General features: G+C 43.3%; 1 protein-coding gene across 3 annotated transcripts; it reads right to left on the bottom strand.

Annotated features, from left to right (window-relative positions):
* Window positions 1-292: 292 nt before the first annotated feature.
* Window positions 293-14,019, bottom strand: SC35 (SR family splicing factor SC35). Of its 3 annotated transcripts, XR_006773602.2 has the most exons (6): window positions 13,687-14,012; window positions 9,987-10,121; window positions 5,849-5,968; window positions 2,831-3,097; window positions 1,185-1,303; window positions 293-432 (listed from the first exon to the last, which is right to left on the bottom strand). XR_006773602.2 is itself a non-coding variant. In XM_045752607.2 (5 exons), the coding sequence occupies exons 1-5, from the start codon at window positions 13,866-13,868 to the stop codon at window positions 1,291-1,293; spliced, it is 717 nt and encodes a 238-aa protein (XP_045608563.1). In that variant the 5' UTR covers window positions 13,869-14,019; the 3' UTR covers window positions 541-1,290. The 3 variants fall into 3 exon arrangements, 2 of the variants coding, with proteins under 2 accessions (XP_045608563.1, XP_045608572.1); XM_045752607.2 differs by lacking the exon at window positions 293-432 and having other exon boundaries at window positions 541-1,303; window positions 13,687-14,019; XM_045752616.2 differs by lacking the exons at window positions 293-432; window positions 5,849-5,968 and having other exon boundaries at window positions 541-1,303.
* Window positions 14,020-17,412: the final 3,393 nt, after the last annotated feature.

Raw genomic sequence — 17,412 nt, 5'->3', positions numbered from 1 at the left:
TGGCTTTAAAAGGACAGCCCTAATTTGTTTAACTGGATTGTGAGTGTTTTTTGTTAATACTCCCCGTGGAGATATAGGCCAAGGTGAAGAGGACGTTAGCAATGGGACCAAGGCAACACGGAATTGGAATACTGTAAGGTAATGGTGCATGTGACCGAGGCAAGAGGAAGCTGAGGATGGGACGGTGGCAAGCGGTGGGAAATGGAGCACAAGGGTGGCGAGATGTGTGTTGGGATAAGTAGGAGAATAGGGGAAGGAGGAGAAGGAATAGGAGGAGGAGTGGTCTGGTGCCCTGCGAGCCAGTACTGCGCCTTGCGGCCCCCCCCGTCGGCTGCATGCCTGACTGGCTCTCTGCCTCGGCTCCCGCCATAACACCGCACTACAGCAACCCGCCATACTCCACAGCAACACAACAGCAACAACTGCCACGCCCTGTGCGCGTAGAAATACACATCAGCACATGGCTACCACAAGGATAAATATACACAATACCCCCATACTCTTACCAGCCTTTGGCATGTGGAATAGGAAAGTCCTGTCTGTGACCTTCATGTCAAGTTTATTTCCTAAGCATACAAAGTTAATGCACATGGCTAAGTGTAATCTGACAAATCATTTCAGAAGAGCTTCAAGAGACATTCCTGGTGAACGTATGAGGCTATTCATACAAAGTGTCAACATATTAAAACATTCTTATGCTTAACCTAAACTTCATTTGAACAAAACTGCATCTTAACTCGGCTCATGGTGGAACCACACACAATGTAACAATAAACGCAAGGTTCTAACTATTACCATAGCATCTGCAATTGTGTAAGTATTTCAGAAACCTTAAAAATATTTATAGCAATAATCAAATATAAAAAAAAACTACCACTCATGAATATTGAACTACAATTTGGGTGATCTTAAAACATTAGCAAAATGTTACACAACTAATGAGCAAGACCCCAAGCAGGTGACCACCTGTCAACTGGAGAGAAGATAAACATTCCATAACGTAAGCCCGTAGGACGTGCGCAAATGAAAACTAAACCCTTAAAGTTGGTCTTAACCTTAGGCAAGTGAATAGTGAGACTAAGAAATAATAACTATATAACTTGACATTAACCATCAGCCTTGACAAATAAACTAATTAGATGACAGAGTTCCAGTACACAGTAAGCACGGAAATGAACAAGTACCTGCCCAGCATGCCAGTACTGCAAAAATCTGGACAGGAATTGACAGGAATCATCGTTTCCAGTGAGCAGCTAGACCACCCTGGCCACAGCTTTGCCCAACAGGTCCTCATTCCATGGACCTGAAAATAGATAATTATATAAACAAACAGTCTCATTAAAATCTGCAGTTACCAGGGGCCAGATTCACAAAGCAGTTACGCAAGCACTTACAAACCTTGTACATCTTTTTTCAATCTTTGGCAGCTTTGTTTACAATTATTAAACAGTTAATGAGCTCCGAAGCACAAGGAGGCTGTTACAGTTGACAACAGTTGATTGGGAAGTTTTCATGCTTGTAAACTGTTTAATAAACGTAACCGAAGCCACCAAAGATTGAGGAAAGATGTACACGTTCGTAAGTACTTCCGTAACTTTGTGAATCTGGCCCCAGGGGTTCAGTTACCCCTTGTAACACACTATTACACAAGATCTTAAAAGTTTCCTGGATTTTTTGCACCAAAATTACATATGGTGTACGTGTGTTAACTGGGTTTAATGCCACCGTTGAAGGAGGCCTGGTCGAAGATCGGGCCACAGGGATGCTAAGCCCCGAAATCATCTCAAGAAGGACTTATCCCTCTAAAGTAACAGTCCCAACTATCCCCTCCAGCTTTTCAAAACTACATTATCCACTGCCAACGACATTCTGTAAAACTAATTTACTTTCAAACTCCCAGAAGCCACCAATACATAACATTTAAATCACTAAGGAAAGGTAATAAACAGGTGAAAGCTTCGAGCAGGCATGATTATTGTGTAGCACTTTTTTTTTAATGCGGATACTTCTGGGAGATAAGAGCACAAGGAGCTGGACTACGTAATGACATTTTGGTTAATCTGGGTGATCCAAGGTAACAAGTTTCTTTATAGAAATGTAAACTTTCATAAATATTTACAATTATCAAAATTGTACACGGCCAATATTAGTTAATAAAATAATCATTCTTATGGCCAAACCACACATCAGAAGATGGGGAAACAAACTTTGGAACATGTGGCGTTATTATGCAAAATATTTATTTGAACTATTAAAAAGTAAACCATTACATTAAACAGCAGATGCCCTAAACCCTTTAACATAAGGAAGGAAAAAGAACTTTCAAGGCCCATTAAATTTTCAACAAACGTTGCCAGAGAATCTTTCTATAAACTCAAATATTTCGATACTGAATCATAAATGCACTTTCCTGGAACATGGCATTATCAAGTGATCTTGGAAAAAGATTGAACTCGTGATCCAAGGCCACGTTGACTTGAAAGGTGTTGAGGCTGCACCAAATTGGTTCTGAAAATTGGCGTCCATATGCAGCATGGCGTGTGACCACACTCCTAAATGCCACCTTTTTATCCCAAGATCACCCTCGGGCCCCTTCAGTGTGTTGGCCATAACCACTATACTACAGGAAACTATGAGGATGCTTATTGCTACACCATAGACAGCTATGCCTTTTGAACAGTTTCCATTAAATGATAGTGTACAGTACTCGATTACAATTTAAACTGGAAAATTTCTTCCTCTGCTCCTTAGAACGTGTTAAGATTTTTAGAGCCTTCCTCTAAACTTCTGCATTAGTTGTGTAAAATTGCAAAATTATAATGTTCGTTACCTTGAGCGTGACCTGGACCTGGACTTGCTGCGCGACTTCGACCTGGATCTCGACTTTGACCTTGAACGAGATCGTGAGCGGGACTTTGAACGCGAGTGAGAGCGGTCCATTTGCTGTTCCTCTTCAATTGCCGCTGCCTCATCCATTCCGTTTTCCTTGTCCTGCTTCTCCGGAGATTTTGATTGACGTTCGTCGGGTGTGCGGGAGCGACTCTTGCTTCCAGAGCGTGACCTTGAATGTGATCGTGAGCGGGACCGACTTCCAGACCTGGGTAAATATAATCACTCGTGAGTCAAAACACAAACTAGATGTGGTGAATTTACAGCATATACCAAGCACGTCACATAGTACAGCAAATAGGTGGTGGTATGTAGAAAAGATGATAGGGAAGAATGTGGTGATAGCTGATGACACAGTAGGGACGGTGAAGCGGTAGTCACAATAAGTAGTGGCGTGTAATGTTGTGATGGCAGCATATTGCCAAGATGTGTTGTAGCTGCACATATTACATTACTTGTGTATAAACTGTCTTGTACGCATATTACCAAAGCTGACACTACTTAGCCATACAATATAAATTAATGATTAACACTACAACATTAGGAAAACAAAAACAATTTAGGAACAAATCTATGATGGATTTGGAGACTTCCGCAACCAACATTAAAATTATTTAAATACAATAATGGAGAAAAAAGATTGACAGGAGGGAACAGAGTTGACATTGACTTGTTAGCATATGCTTATATCATTCCCTTCTCACAGTTCTGCTTATATCATTCCCTTCTCACAGTTCAACTTGAGCCTTCCACAATTACCTTTCCCTGGAACATACATTGCCTGGTTTACAACCAGGTCCACCAATACGGCTGAGTGAATAGTTAAGGATCAGCATCCCTATATTTTGCCCTGCCCAGGAATTTAAACTGGCCAAAAATGTGCAAGGCATTTGGGACTTTATAAAAGTTATGAAAATATACATACTTTATATTCTAAAGCAGTAGGAGGGCCTTACTAAACACAACTTTCGATAAAAAGTCAGCCTTGTGCAATCTTGATACCAATATAAGTAAAACAGAGCAGTTTTGCGTCTATACCCACCTGTTGTCTAGACGGCGCCAGTCTTTAACCAGGCCTCCTGGGTGCTTTTCTTGGCAACGTAACTGTTAAGACACCACTGCTCGCAATCTGACGTGTGAACACAGCCTAGTTTGCTCTAGGCCAGACCAAAGAGCTAAAGCTCAATCTCCGCAAGCACAACTAGGTGAAATGGGTGATCAGGAATCCTTTGGAGGGGTTTATCAAGTTCTCCTTAAGAACACAGAGGTTCGCTAGTTATGCCTCTAATGTTTAGTATTGAAAAATCTTGGGCCCTTTATGTTTATAGAATTGTCCATTAACTTGACTAATGAACCTCTGCTTTTCAAAAGGGGCTATTTTGCATTTCCTGCCATAACTCCTGGTCTCACGAGTTACTTTCTTGTACAGATTTGGAACCAATCCCAGTAATATTTTCCAAGTTTAAATCATTTACCAGTCTTCCAGGTGCTTTTTAGAAAACAGGTTCAGAAATTTTAAAACTATCAATAATTCAGATATTTCATTGAATGAATTTGGACAGAAAAAGATCTCCGAGCAGTCTTCAGCACTGAATAGGGCTGCGTGCAATAATATTCTACCAGAGCACTTTGTCTTAAAAAGCACCCTCTCTTGTTTGAAAATTTCTTGTTTTCCAACGCGTTATTGCTCTTGGAGTTATGACAGCGACTGTTCTTTAAACGTATTACCTGATGTGATTACTCCTAAATCTGTTGTATTGTTTTTTCTATCACACGTGTGATTTGACTGCATTTTGTTTTCCACTGATAGTTTGTTTTTCTATAACATAGGAGGTGGAACTTGTCTCCATTAAACAATTGTTTTTGTGTGGGCCCACTGGAAGACCAACACAAGTGTTACTCTGCACCACACCGAAATAATGTGCCCACACCTCACTATACGCTTATTTTAGGAACTGTTTGGATTACATTCACGAGTTACGGCAACTCTGATTCTGCACTTTCTGCAGAACACGTCATTATATCTTTCTGCACGTCATGATGAATATCCCTGTACCATGATGTACTTTTAGCTGTAAAGTGGCCCCAAGTTAGAAAAAATAATATTCATGTTATAGAGAAAAATTAAGATTGTCGAAGGTGTTGGAAACTATATTCGTCCAAAATAAGGAAAGTTTGCTGTGTGTAATGATCTTCAAGAACACGTGCCTCACACCATTTAGTTAACATTATGGGTCTGAACTGAGTATCTTTAACCAGTCTTGTGACAAAGACTATATTACAAAAAGTTCTTTAGGGCAGAGACTGCAAATGTGGCATCTGGATCCATTTGATCTTTGGGCATCAAGGAATGCATACTGTACTTTTCAGTTTGTACGGCGTATACACGATATATAAATATATGAACGAGTTTGGGTGGATTAACTAGGAGCTGTCGCATATGGGCCAAATGTCTTTTGGTGGCTTTTCCTTAGGACAACTAAGATAGTCCAGTTGGGGTCTACACTCATTGGGTTCAGTTATTAATCCATGCCGGGCCGCTGGGTCGAGGACTGGGCCATGGGGACGCTGAGCCCTGAAATCATCGCAAGGTAACCTGCCCTCCCTCCATTTGGTTCAGTTATTAGTCCATGCCCTCCCTTTTCTACCTCAAGGGAGGTAGAAAATAATACATAAACTAGTTACAAAAAAAAAAAAAAAAAAAAAAAAATGCAAGACTATATATGCAGTCCAATACCCAAACAATAAGGACCTCTCCCACACCACCCTACCCAAGACTTTATAATTTCAGGCCTGTAGGCACACGAATTCTCTAAATAAGAGCCACTTCACCCCCAAACATATCAAATATTCCATATTGTGGGTATATTGATGCACACCACCACCAACCCTACTTCTACAGAGCAGCAAAATATTCGTGGAACTAAAAACTTCAAACAACTGATGCCAACCCCCTCACCTTGACCTAGAGTGGCGCCTACGGGAACGAGAGCGAGATCTGGACCTGGACCGCGATGACCTCCTCCTCCTGCGAGATCGCGACCGAGAACGAGACCTGGACCGCGACCTGGAATTGTCCCTGAATGTAGGAATTTCAGGGTAAAAATTAAGTCTTAGTAAAAGGCCATGACTAATGTGAGCAAAAACACACATACTAATACAAAAAGCTACTGTTACTAAACACACACACACGCTATATAACCATAAACAATAAGGTTACTGACAGCAGGGTGACAACTCAAATGGCAAACACCCTCAAACTAAACTAGTTTTGGTTACTGGAACCCACAAACTTGCCACTATCAATATCACAAACTTGCGTGTACTCTTTCATCCCCCAAAGGAAACACAAGTCGCTTTAGCACCCGAGCAATCACAAAAACTGATATTCTTAATCCATTCACAACCTGACTTTGTTTTACAATTGGCATATGCTATCAAAGCATAAATGCATGATTAGATTTAAGCCTAATCACAATTCTTGGAGAAGAATTAACTTTATTAACATTACGCATGTGTGTTTGAATTGATTATTAAATACATAAACCAGCTAGTTACTATCTCTAAATGAAAAACTAAGTTACCAATCAAGGTTTACATTGTCTTGCTCCACGCTACCTGACTACAAACCCCCACAACCACGTCCATGTGGTTTGGCATTTCCTAGAGTTTTGACAAGTGTTGCATGAAACATTGTAAGACATCGAGGTTCAAGTCAAGTATTTACAAATCAAACCTAAAACTAATCAAACTGTGCAAGGAGGAAAAAGTCAAGTGACAAGATGAAACCACAGCAAGAAGAGACAATATGGAATAGAAGGAAGAGAAATACATGAAAGATGATTAAATAAAAAGGGAAAGCAGCATAAAAAAAATGAGCAAGAAAATATCTTCCACAGAGTACTGTTGTCACTATTCAGCTGTGCCTCGTTGCAATTATGGGGGAATTTTTTTTTTTTTTTTTTTTTTTTTTTTTTTTGAGATATATACAAGAGTTGTTACATTCTTGTACAGCCACTAGTACGCGTAGCGTTTCGGGCAAGTCCTTAATCCTATGGTCCCTGGAATACGATCCCCGCCGCGAAGAATCGTTTTTTCATCCAAGTACACATTTTACTGTTGCGTTAAACAGAGGCTACAGTTAAGGAATTGCGCCCAGTAAATCCTCCCCGGCCAGGATACGAACCCATGACATAGCGCTCGCGGAACGCCAGGCGAGTGTCTTACCACTACACCACGGAGACTGTAAATAACTACTTATTGATCTCTAAAAGTAAGTAAGTATTAGAAGAAAGTTCCAAGCTATGCAGTGCTATCCAGCACCACCAAATATGCTTATTCAAAAGGAGCTAAATATCACCAAGGATGCCAAAATGAGAACAAAAGCACATAGGAAGATATCAAATGTAGCCGATTCACCAACGATTCTATCGAGGGACAAATGACCTCGAGGGACGGTCGGGAAGCAAGACACGCCTGTCCTGGAAGTCAGGACATTCAACAAGGATATGCATAACCGTAAGACACACAATGTAGTTTGGACAATAAGGAGCAGGGTGGCGCTCCATTAACTGCCCTTGAGTTAAACATGTACAGCCAATGTTTAACCTCGCTAGAGCAATTTCCCACCGCCGGTTATGTTGGTAGGAGGAAGACCACGGGGACACGCTACCCTTAAGAGCGCAGTTTGTTGCCAGTAACAGTAGACCAAGGGCAAGGATTGAGGAATGAATAACTGGGTAGAAGTCAAAATAAGTAACACCTTAACAAAAGATGGGACAAGTGCGTATAGTCTCCATAGTGGCAGCAACCGCACACTCATTTATGGACACCAAGATGACTGGGAACCCAGCATAACTCCAGTCTTAAACCTGCTGGAGATAAACAGCCAATGTTGAATTTCAACTACCACAAGATGGGCTGGATTAGAGGACTTCAGGGCCATGATTGCACTGCGAGTCAACTATAACAACAAAGGAAGACTGACAGCGAGAAAGCAATTGACGAAGAGCATACAAAATAGCATAAAGTTCTGATGTGAAGATGCTAGTCGCTGGAAGCAGACAACACGGGTGTGGTCAGGAAAAACAACAGAATAGCCTACGCTGTCAGCAGACTTGAACCCCATCTGAAGACAGAAATGAAGGGAGTGAAAAATTGTGCAAGGAAAAGGTGTTTCAAAACTGTAGAAAGGGTAAAAGCTTTAGTCATGTGGATCAAGGTTAGACAAAACTTAGGAAAGTAATACAAACCGAAAGAACCGTACAAAAAAGAGGTATGTGGTGAAAAGGAACAGGGACCACAGGAGGGGTAAAGGTCAAAGAACGACATAAGTGAGAGTGAGGGTGTTATAGGGACCACACAAGATGGCGAAGACAGTAGTGATCACGGCACTCCTATAGAGATGCCAGTTTCAACATATAAGCTTAAGGCAGGAGTCAGGAAAGAGGGGGATCCAAGTTTGAGCCTCACTTTTTAATACTTTGGTGCTCCAACCTCTGCCCATTCGCAACTGTAAATGTTCTGGGGTCTGTGACCACTCTTACAGGCCATTCAGCAATGTTACCAATTTTTAAACATTGTTTTACCATCATTCGTTTTCAAGTTATTTGATGGGTAATACCTATAAATCTGGTGTCAAAATGTACACAGATCAATTCTCTAGAGAACAGAAGCAAAAAAACAAGTGTAATCACAATAGATTATGCACGACAGTGATGAATATATGTGAATGAATAGCAATGGGCCCCAGGATGGCAAATGTACTAAATTAGGGTTAAAATGACATATTAACCCTAAGGGTTGCTAATGTACACCTACGACAGGTTCGATTAGGCTGTAAAGTTACTGTTCCATTTGCTGACATGCCAACTGCAGTGTTCCAATAGTAAACAAAACATTTTAGGGGATACATGGGGTCCAGTTTGTTATGTTTGGCCAATAGGCGACAATCATTTTAGGATGAATTTCAGTTTTTCTAATCAATTTCTCTAGCTTACCAGCATCTCCAACTTCCACTTACTGTTGTCGTTACTCACCTGGAAGATATACTTTCTACTTTTGTCTATTCTCCTCAGTATCTTGTATGTTACAATCATGTAACCTTGTTTTACTTTAACATTATTGGACATCGATCACTAAACCCGTCACGTGTGTATTTCTGGTACTTGGCTCGTGGCCTACCTTAAAGACTGCCTCAGTGGTGTGTTTTACGAGGAGCCCCGACTTCTTGACATCTAGAACACAGCCAAAGCACTTGGGCAAAGTTTCCCTTCGTCTGATGTGTTTCTTGACCTAACAGTAAGTATGTACCCCTCAGAGTTGAGCAACTGTTGTGGGGTGTATATCCTAATGAAGTAGTTGGCAGAGTTGTCACCTTAATACACTCGACAGGCTTCCCGTCACCTGATTATAGAGTTTCACAAACCCACGTTTTATTGTATTCTTACCTTCAATAGATTATACTGGTTGACAGCATAAACCAACAACGTAAATCATACCAAACAAATTTACAAGATCAAAATAGATCCTTTATTAGAACTAAATGCAGCTCCAGACTCATAATACACACTAAGGGTGAAAAAACTCAGTGCATAAAAGCCCACAAGACAGACCCCTGATAAATATTTGGCAGGCCAGGAATGCAAGATGTGCAAGTGAAAAATGAGCCCCCCCCCCTCTATTGCTGTTATCAATTTCCATTAACCACAAGATGATACAATCCCCAAACAAAAAAGCCAACCCTTTAAATTTGGTCAACCTTTAAATAAAGGGAATTTTAGGGAGGAAACATATCAATAAGGAAATTACCAATAGAAAAACATAAGACTTACCATACATACTACATGCATTGCAATATTCACTCAACTACCTACCAACCCCATTAGTCATATTCAGAATAGCTGCAATACACAACTCTGGCACTCAAGTTTGACTCTCACTCATATCCAATACAAGACCTGTCCACTTAAACCACTTGAGCTGGACAGTAGAGCGAAGACTCGCTTCATGCAGGTCAGTGTTCAATCACCAACCATCCTAGAGTGCTTTCCCCTCAATTCCCTTCCCTCATTCACACAAATAAATTATTTTAGTACCGTCGGCGACGTCTTCGGTGTGGCGGGGTCTCTGGCCGTCCATACCGAGCCATCTGTACTCTCAGCTCTCGTCCATCTAGCCGCCGGCCATCCATGGCTTCCATGGCATCTTCAGCATCTCGCCGATCATAGTACCTGCAAATAGGACACGTCTTTCTCAAGTAAATCGTCAAGGAATTTTTTCTTCTTTGAAGAAACAATGCATGCGTAATTAAAATAAATATGAGAACTATAGTGCTTCAGCCCGCCCCAGAAGACTTCAGCTCAACGGACTTCAGCGGCCTGGGAAGTTTTACCTGGATCTGGTCCAGCGGTGGCGGTAAGGTCGGTAGTTAATAAGGTACCAAAGGAATCCCACAGCGACCTACCCGCTCATATGGTGAGCATGCTACAGGACATAGAAGAAACACTGACAGCAGAACATGCGAGACAATTGACCCACCTGTTATTGACTTATGAAGACGTCTTTGCTGCGAGTGAATTTGATCCGAGATCTTTTAATGAAATATCTTAATCACATCAACACAGGCAATGCCAGGCCTGTGAAACAGAAAATACGGCAGACACCCGCATGTTTTGCACAGGAAGAAAAAGGACACCTTCAACGCATGCCTGATGCAGGTATTATCCAACTGTCAGTCTGAGTGGGCATCGGCACCAGTTTTAGCTAGGAAAAGGGATACCTCGGTTCGGTGGTGTGTAGATTGCAGAGAACTGAACTTCAGTACCATAAAGGATGTGTACCCACTTCCCCTAGTTGATGAATGTCCGGACACATTAGCAGGATAGAAAAGTAGTAAATTAGATGCCGATTCTGCATATTAACTGATCAATATAGCAGATAAAGACCGGAAAAAGACAGCATTTATCACCAAGTATGGGTTGTTTGAATTAAAAAAAATGGCTTTTGGTCTTTGTAATGCCCCAGCTACCTATGCCAGTCATGAATCTGGTATTATGAGAGCTAAATTGGGAAACAGTGCTAGCTTTCTTGGGTGACATTCTAGTGCTAGGCGAGTCATTCCAGTCACCTCTCTTGTTACGTACCTCTATAAGATATGTAATTAAATAAATTAATATGTACCTTTATAATTGTGTGTAAATTACAAGTATGTATATTGATATACTTATATGTTATATTGATATACTTATATGTTCTATGTAAAATAATTTCATGTTACATTGTTGGCGTTAGGCCCAACGTATCGTGGGAATGATTGTTTTATTTCTTTGTGTATTCAGTTTCCCATGGGAACTAATGATTTATATGTGATCATATGTGGGTAACATAGGTGAATAAAAATTGTGTGAACTGTATCTGGCAAATTGTCGTGGGATAGTTCATTGCTGGATGAGCATGCCATCATTCCCCCTTTGTATGTGTATTTTAATTACTATGTAAAGCAAATATTACCTTAATTTTGTATACCAATATGTATTGACCATTCATTACGTTAGTTTAAGATTACTCGTCACAATGTATTGCTCCATTGTATCTTGAGGTTATCTTGAGATGATTTCGGGGCTTTTTAGTGTCCCCGCGGCCCGGTCCTCGACCAGGCCTCCACCCCCAGGAAGCAGCCCGTGACAGCTGACTAACACCCAGGTACAGTACCTATTTACTGCTAATTCTACTGTAGAATTAATAAATATTGTAACTTTGGCAAATTCTTCGCGGGGCAAGACAATGATTTAGACTCCCGCGTATATGTAAGTCAGTAGCTGATCCAGAACCAGAGAGTTAACATCTTGTGGAGTTAAGTTTTTACATTATTGTTCTGTCATAACCGTACATATAATAATAATATATTAATTTCCAGGAGACAGTAATATGTTAATTTGATATATTTGTGATAAATTAATCATCTGTTTGCTATTGAGATTCATGTAATATATTTATATATATAAGTTTTATATGTATTCTTTCAGTCCTAAAGGAAAGTTTTAACAAAGTGCTCATTACTTATTAAGGGTTATACTGGTGACCCGCTCTTGTGAACAGCAGTTTTAGTAACCCTAGACCTGTTTTAAAGTTGGCTGTTGTAGGGTCACGAGCCGTAACGTACGATAGGTAACACGCATCACCCGCGCGCATGCCTGGAGGCGAGAAGGAGGGCAGACGAGAACCGCACCTGACCGAGAACGGACCTGTAAGCACCGCCCCCTGGACTGTGGTTATCCAGTACCCCATATTGGCCAGCTATCCTTGGACCTCGCCCATCCTCGCCCCTAGAAGCCGTCGTATTGCTTCAGCAACCCTGGGAGAAGACTTCAGCCCATGGTGAGCCGCTGTTTCCCCCATTTTCTACACATTCTGTTGTATGTCGATTACCACGTGGTTGGTCAGCCATAGCCCCTAGGCGACCGCCTCCACAATACTGTCCCCTGGGGCCCCTCCACAATACTGTCCCCTGGGGCCCCCCCACAGTAGTCCCCTGGCCCCCCCACAGTACTGTCCCCTGGGGCCCCTCAGTACTGGAGTTACGTCCGGTAAGAGTTTGATACTGGAACTCTCAAATGCTAAGATTTTAGCTATCACTGACCCTAATGTCTACTTACACGGCTATATTTTGGTGAAGACCTTACAGACTAGGATGCATCTAGAGGTACTGCAGGATAATATGAATAGTTGGAGTTAGTACTGTCCAATGGGGGCCACACCACCGCCCCTGGGGCCCCACAACACCGCCCCTGGGGGCCACAACACCGCCCCTGGGGGCGACAACACCGCCCCTGGGGCCCCACAACACCGCCCCTGGGGCCCACAACACTGCCCCTGGGGCCCACAACACCGCCCTTGGGGGCCACAACACCGCCCCTGGGGCCCACACCACCACCCCTGGGGCCCACAACACCACCCCTGGGGCCCCACAACACCGCCCCTGGGGGCCACAACACCGCCCCTGGGGGCCACAACACTGCCCCTGGGGCCCACAACACCGCCCCTGGGGGCCACAACACCGCCCCTGGGGCCCCACAACACCGCCCCTGGGGGCCACAACACCGCCCCTGGGGGCCACAACACCGCCCCTGGGGGCCACAACACCGCCCCTGGGGGCCACAACACTGCCCCTGGGGCCCACAACACCACCCCTGGGGCCCCACAACACCGCCCCTGGGGGCCACAACACCGCCCCTGGGGGCCACAACACCGCCCCTGGGGGCCACAACACCGCCCCTGGGGCCCCACAACACCGCCCCTGGGGGCCACAACACCGCCCCTGGGGGCCACAACACCGCCCCTGGGGGCCCACAACACCGCCCCTGGGGCCCACAACACCGCCCCTGGGGCCCACAACACCGCCCCTGGGGCCCACAACACCGCCCCTGGGGCCCACAACACCGCCCCTGGGGCCCACAACACCGCCCCTGGGGCCCACAACACCGCCCCTGGGGCCCACAACACCGCCCCTGGGGCCCACAACACCGCCCCTGGGGCCCACAACACCGCCCCTGGGGCCACAACACCGCCCCTGGGGCCCACAACACCGCCCCTGGGGCCCACAACACCGCCCCTGGGGCCCACAACACCGCCCCTGGGGGCCACAACACCGCCCCTGGGGCCCACAACACCGCCCCTGGGGCCCACAACACCGCCCCTGGGGCCCACAACACCGCCCCTGGGGGCCAGGCCGCCATTACCCGCCCGGGACCCAGCCATAACCCTCCTCTCCCCCCTATAGTGGCCCCGACGACCTACCTGACGAAGGCGAAGCCGCGGCTCTCACGGGAGAACCTGTCCCTGGGGATGTAGACGTCGCCGATCTCGCCATACTTCTCGAAGGAGCGACGCAGGTCCTCCGGCGTGGTCCTGTAGGTCAGATTGTCCACCTTCAGGGACGTCATCCCCTTGATGTCTGGGGGTCCCCGGCCGTAACTCATGTTCGGCGGTGGCGCGCGGCCCTCCTCAAACAGCCTTGTAAGTAGGGTGGCTCCTGGGGGGAAAATTAGGGTGGCGTGGCGGGTGGTGAGCGCGTCGGTAATCTCTCTCACTGCCCGGTGTCGCCGCCTCTCCCCACTATGGACTATAAGCTCCTCAACACGCGCCGCGGCGTTACGTAGCCAACAATAAGTGACAGTCGCTAGTACTCAATATCTAATCTGATCCTTTATAGCAATAAGATCTGACACTATATAAGCGTGTGTAACCCGCTTGAGTGCTCCGCGCGCCCTCTATGGTAAACAGTTGTGGGCGGGGGGGCGGGTGTTTGGGTCGCTTATAAGCGGCAAGAGGGACCGCATGCCACTGGGTTTTGGCGGGAAGCGTTGAGCGCATGCGCGGCCTCGGCCATTATTATGACAACGTAGTTCCTCACTTTCTCTCCCGTATATTTTTACAGTATTTATAAATATGCTTCTCCCTAAACTTTTTATTTACGTTTCTACTCCTAAAATTCTACTTTTTTCCTCTGATACCAATGGATCAGTCTATAACAACCCATCAACCCCTTGTTTACTTAGTAAGTTTTTCTAACACTGTGCTCCGTGGTAAATGTATTAATGTAATGGACAATTAGGTAATAGATTTTGGTAATCTTTTTTTTTGACAATCAAATTAATAATTTCGGATGGAGCGAAACGTCGTCGTCTCATCATCTTCTGGTGTGTGGGTGATTTTGGGACTATATTCACTTTATAGTCCGGAAAACCCAACTTATATATTCATAGGCCTAGAATAGCATTTATATGTTGTGACGATAATCTCTTTCAAGAGAGATTGAGCCTGTTCTTCCCTACATCATTACGTCAAAGTACAAGATACTATATAGAAGATACGTCCACCAGTATCGCCAAACGTTTTGCCCAGAGAGCAAATCGTACCCTGCACACCCCAACACCTGGCCACAGCCCGTAACCAGCAAACTGCTCATCCTCTGCCTGCCTGTTGCTGATTGGCTGGTGTCTCGTCGCACCTGCACTCCGCCACCACCACAAGTCGACGTCTAGGCTGCAGCGCGCCAGTCTCGTCAGAATATCTTTGTGCTCCATGCAGTTGACATCTCTCGCTAGTAGACTAAGCCTTGGCTTTCCTGTACTAAGGGAGGTGGCAGCTTGGAGCCAGTATTCCAGCACCCATATTATTTTATTTTGCTATCACTGTAACTTACTTGTCTTAGCGTTACTTTTCATTTGCCAGTGATTATTCATGTTATTTTGTTTATTGATTTGTCCTGCATTTTTATGAGATTGTCTTTATTCATGTCTTGTTTTCTAGAGTAATTAAAATTTCATTGTTTATATACTTGTGTTTTGTGTGTCTTCCCATTACCTTACCACAGACGAAAGGACAAACATTTTTTTTTTTTTTTTTTTTGTGATGTGACGAGGCCCTGCCCCCAGCTTTTGAAACAGCCGAACACCAACGCTTTACCGTCACTAATATATATATATATATATATATATATATATATATATATATATGTGTGTGTACTGTATTAGGCCTCAGATGGCCTATATTAGGCATAGGAAGGTTAGGTTAGGATAAGTTTTCTTTTGCAGCCTCAGTAAAAATAACTTTTTCTGTTTGTCCAAATTCAAGAGTACCGATTTCTACTTTATAATTGCCTTTTACGTCAATATATGCACAATGGTTGTCTATATGTATACATACATAGTTTAAGATAAAAACGAAGCTATACCTAATAAATTCCCTGCAACCTACCTTACCCCTCTATTCTCAACCAATGTCTGTTTTTTTTTTTCTTTAAAGAGCGCTGTTTGTCGACATAATTGTATTTGTGCTGCATTTTCATCTATGTTTTCATTTCTTGTTTTCATTCTACTCTTTATGCTCAATTAGTACTAAGCTTGTCATTTAAGTTTTTCATGCCCGAAACGCTTTGCGTAATAGTGGCTTTAGGCATTGTATGTACTAGCTCTATCTATAAGTCCACCAATCTTTGTAAAAAAATCTCTTGTATGTATGTACCATACCTAAATAAACATTTATTTATTTATTTTTTATACATAGAATATGTATAGCAAGCTTTAAACCTGTATTTCGAACAATCAACGTTAATCATTTCAGTCTCCGTGGTGTTGTGGTAAGACACTCGCCTGGCGTTCCGCGAGCGCTATGTCATGGGTTCGTATCCTGGCCGGGGAGGATTTACCGGGCGCAATTCCTTAACTGTAGCCTCTGTTTAACTCAACAGTAAAATGTGTACTTGGTTGTAACAACGATTCTTCGCGGCGGGGATCGTATTCCAGGGACCATAGGATTAAGGACCTGCCCGAAACGCTACGCGTACTAGTGGCTGTACAAGAATGTAACAACTCTTGTATATGTCTCAAAAAAAAAAAAAAAAAAAAAAAAAAAAAAAAAAAAAAAATGAAGGATCTACAATTTTCAAACGGTGGATAAGCTGGCATTATAATGATAGGATAAATTATGTTATATATAATTGTTTGAACTAACAAGTTTAAGTGCAAAACAAAATAGTGTTGCTCTTGCCTCAATAAGAACATAATATAAGACTACGGGAAAATGCAGGCCTATATAATTTGGTCAATGCGAGGCAGTTATATTTATATTTATACTTAAACTAATTCATATATTTATACTTAAACTAATTCATATATATGTCTAACCTACGCTTGAAACAATCCATCAATACCCGGTAACTTGTTCCACAAATCAACGGCCCTGTTTCCAAACCTAGCCAAGTTATTTCCCTTAAAATATTCATTTATTTACCCGAATTTACCTGAGGGACACGCACTCACTTCGACGGGGACAGGAACCCGACGACTTGTCAAACGTCACCTATTGTTTTCCAACTGGATTTTGAACTGCAAAAGTTAATGTCTTGGCATTTAAGGCTTGGGCGGGTAGGCGGTTCTCAGTAATACATTGTGGCTTGTTGAGCTTGTCACTGTTGTTCCTTGTTTGTGTTACATTGTGGCTTGTTGAGCTTGTCACTGTTGTTCCTTGTTTGTGTTACATTGTGGCTTGTTGAGCTTGTCACTGTTGTTCCTTGTTTGTGTTACATTGTTGCTTGTTGAGCTTGTCACTGTTGTTCCTTGTTTGTGTTACATTGTGGCTTGTTGAGCTTGTCACTGTTGTTCCTTGTTTGTGTTACATTGTGGCTTGTTGAGCTTGTCACTGTTGTTCCTTGTTTGTGTTACATTGTGGCTTGTTGAGCTTGTCACTGTTGTTCCTTGTTTGTGTTACATTGTGGCTTGTTGAGCTTGTCACTGTTGTTACTTGTTTGTGTTACATTTGACCTTCTGAAGAAGTTGTCCGGATCAACATCGTCCAAACTGTTCAGTATTTTCAAGTAAGCGGTAAAACTCATAATTGTGTTGTACATCATCCCCCGCGAAGAATTGCTAACGATCTCGTAGATCAATGAGCGGAAACTGCCAAAGTTAACTCATTGTCCGTTATAACGAGAGCGTCATTAGACTCTTGGAAACATCTAAG

This window comes from Procambarus clarkii, chromosome 5, assembly GCF_040958095.1.
Source record: "Procambarus clarkii isolate CNS0578487 chromosome 5, FALCON_Pclarkii_2.0, whole genome shotgun sequence".
Lineage (NCBI taxonomy): Eukaryota > Metazoa > Arthropoda > Malacostraca > Decapoda > Cambaridae > Procambarus > Procambarus clarkii.
The sequence above is the reverse complement of the archived record's forward strand: the minus strand, read 5'-3'. Positions and strand labels throughout refer to the sequence as shown.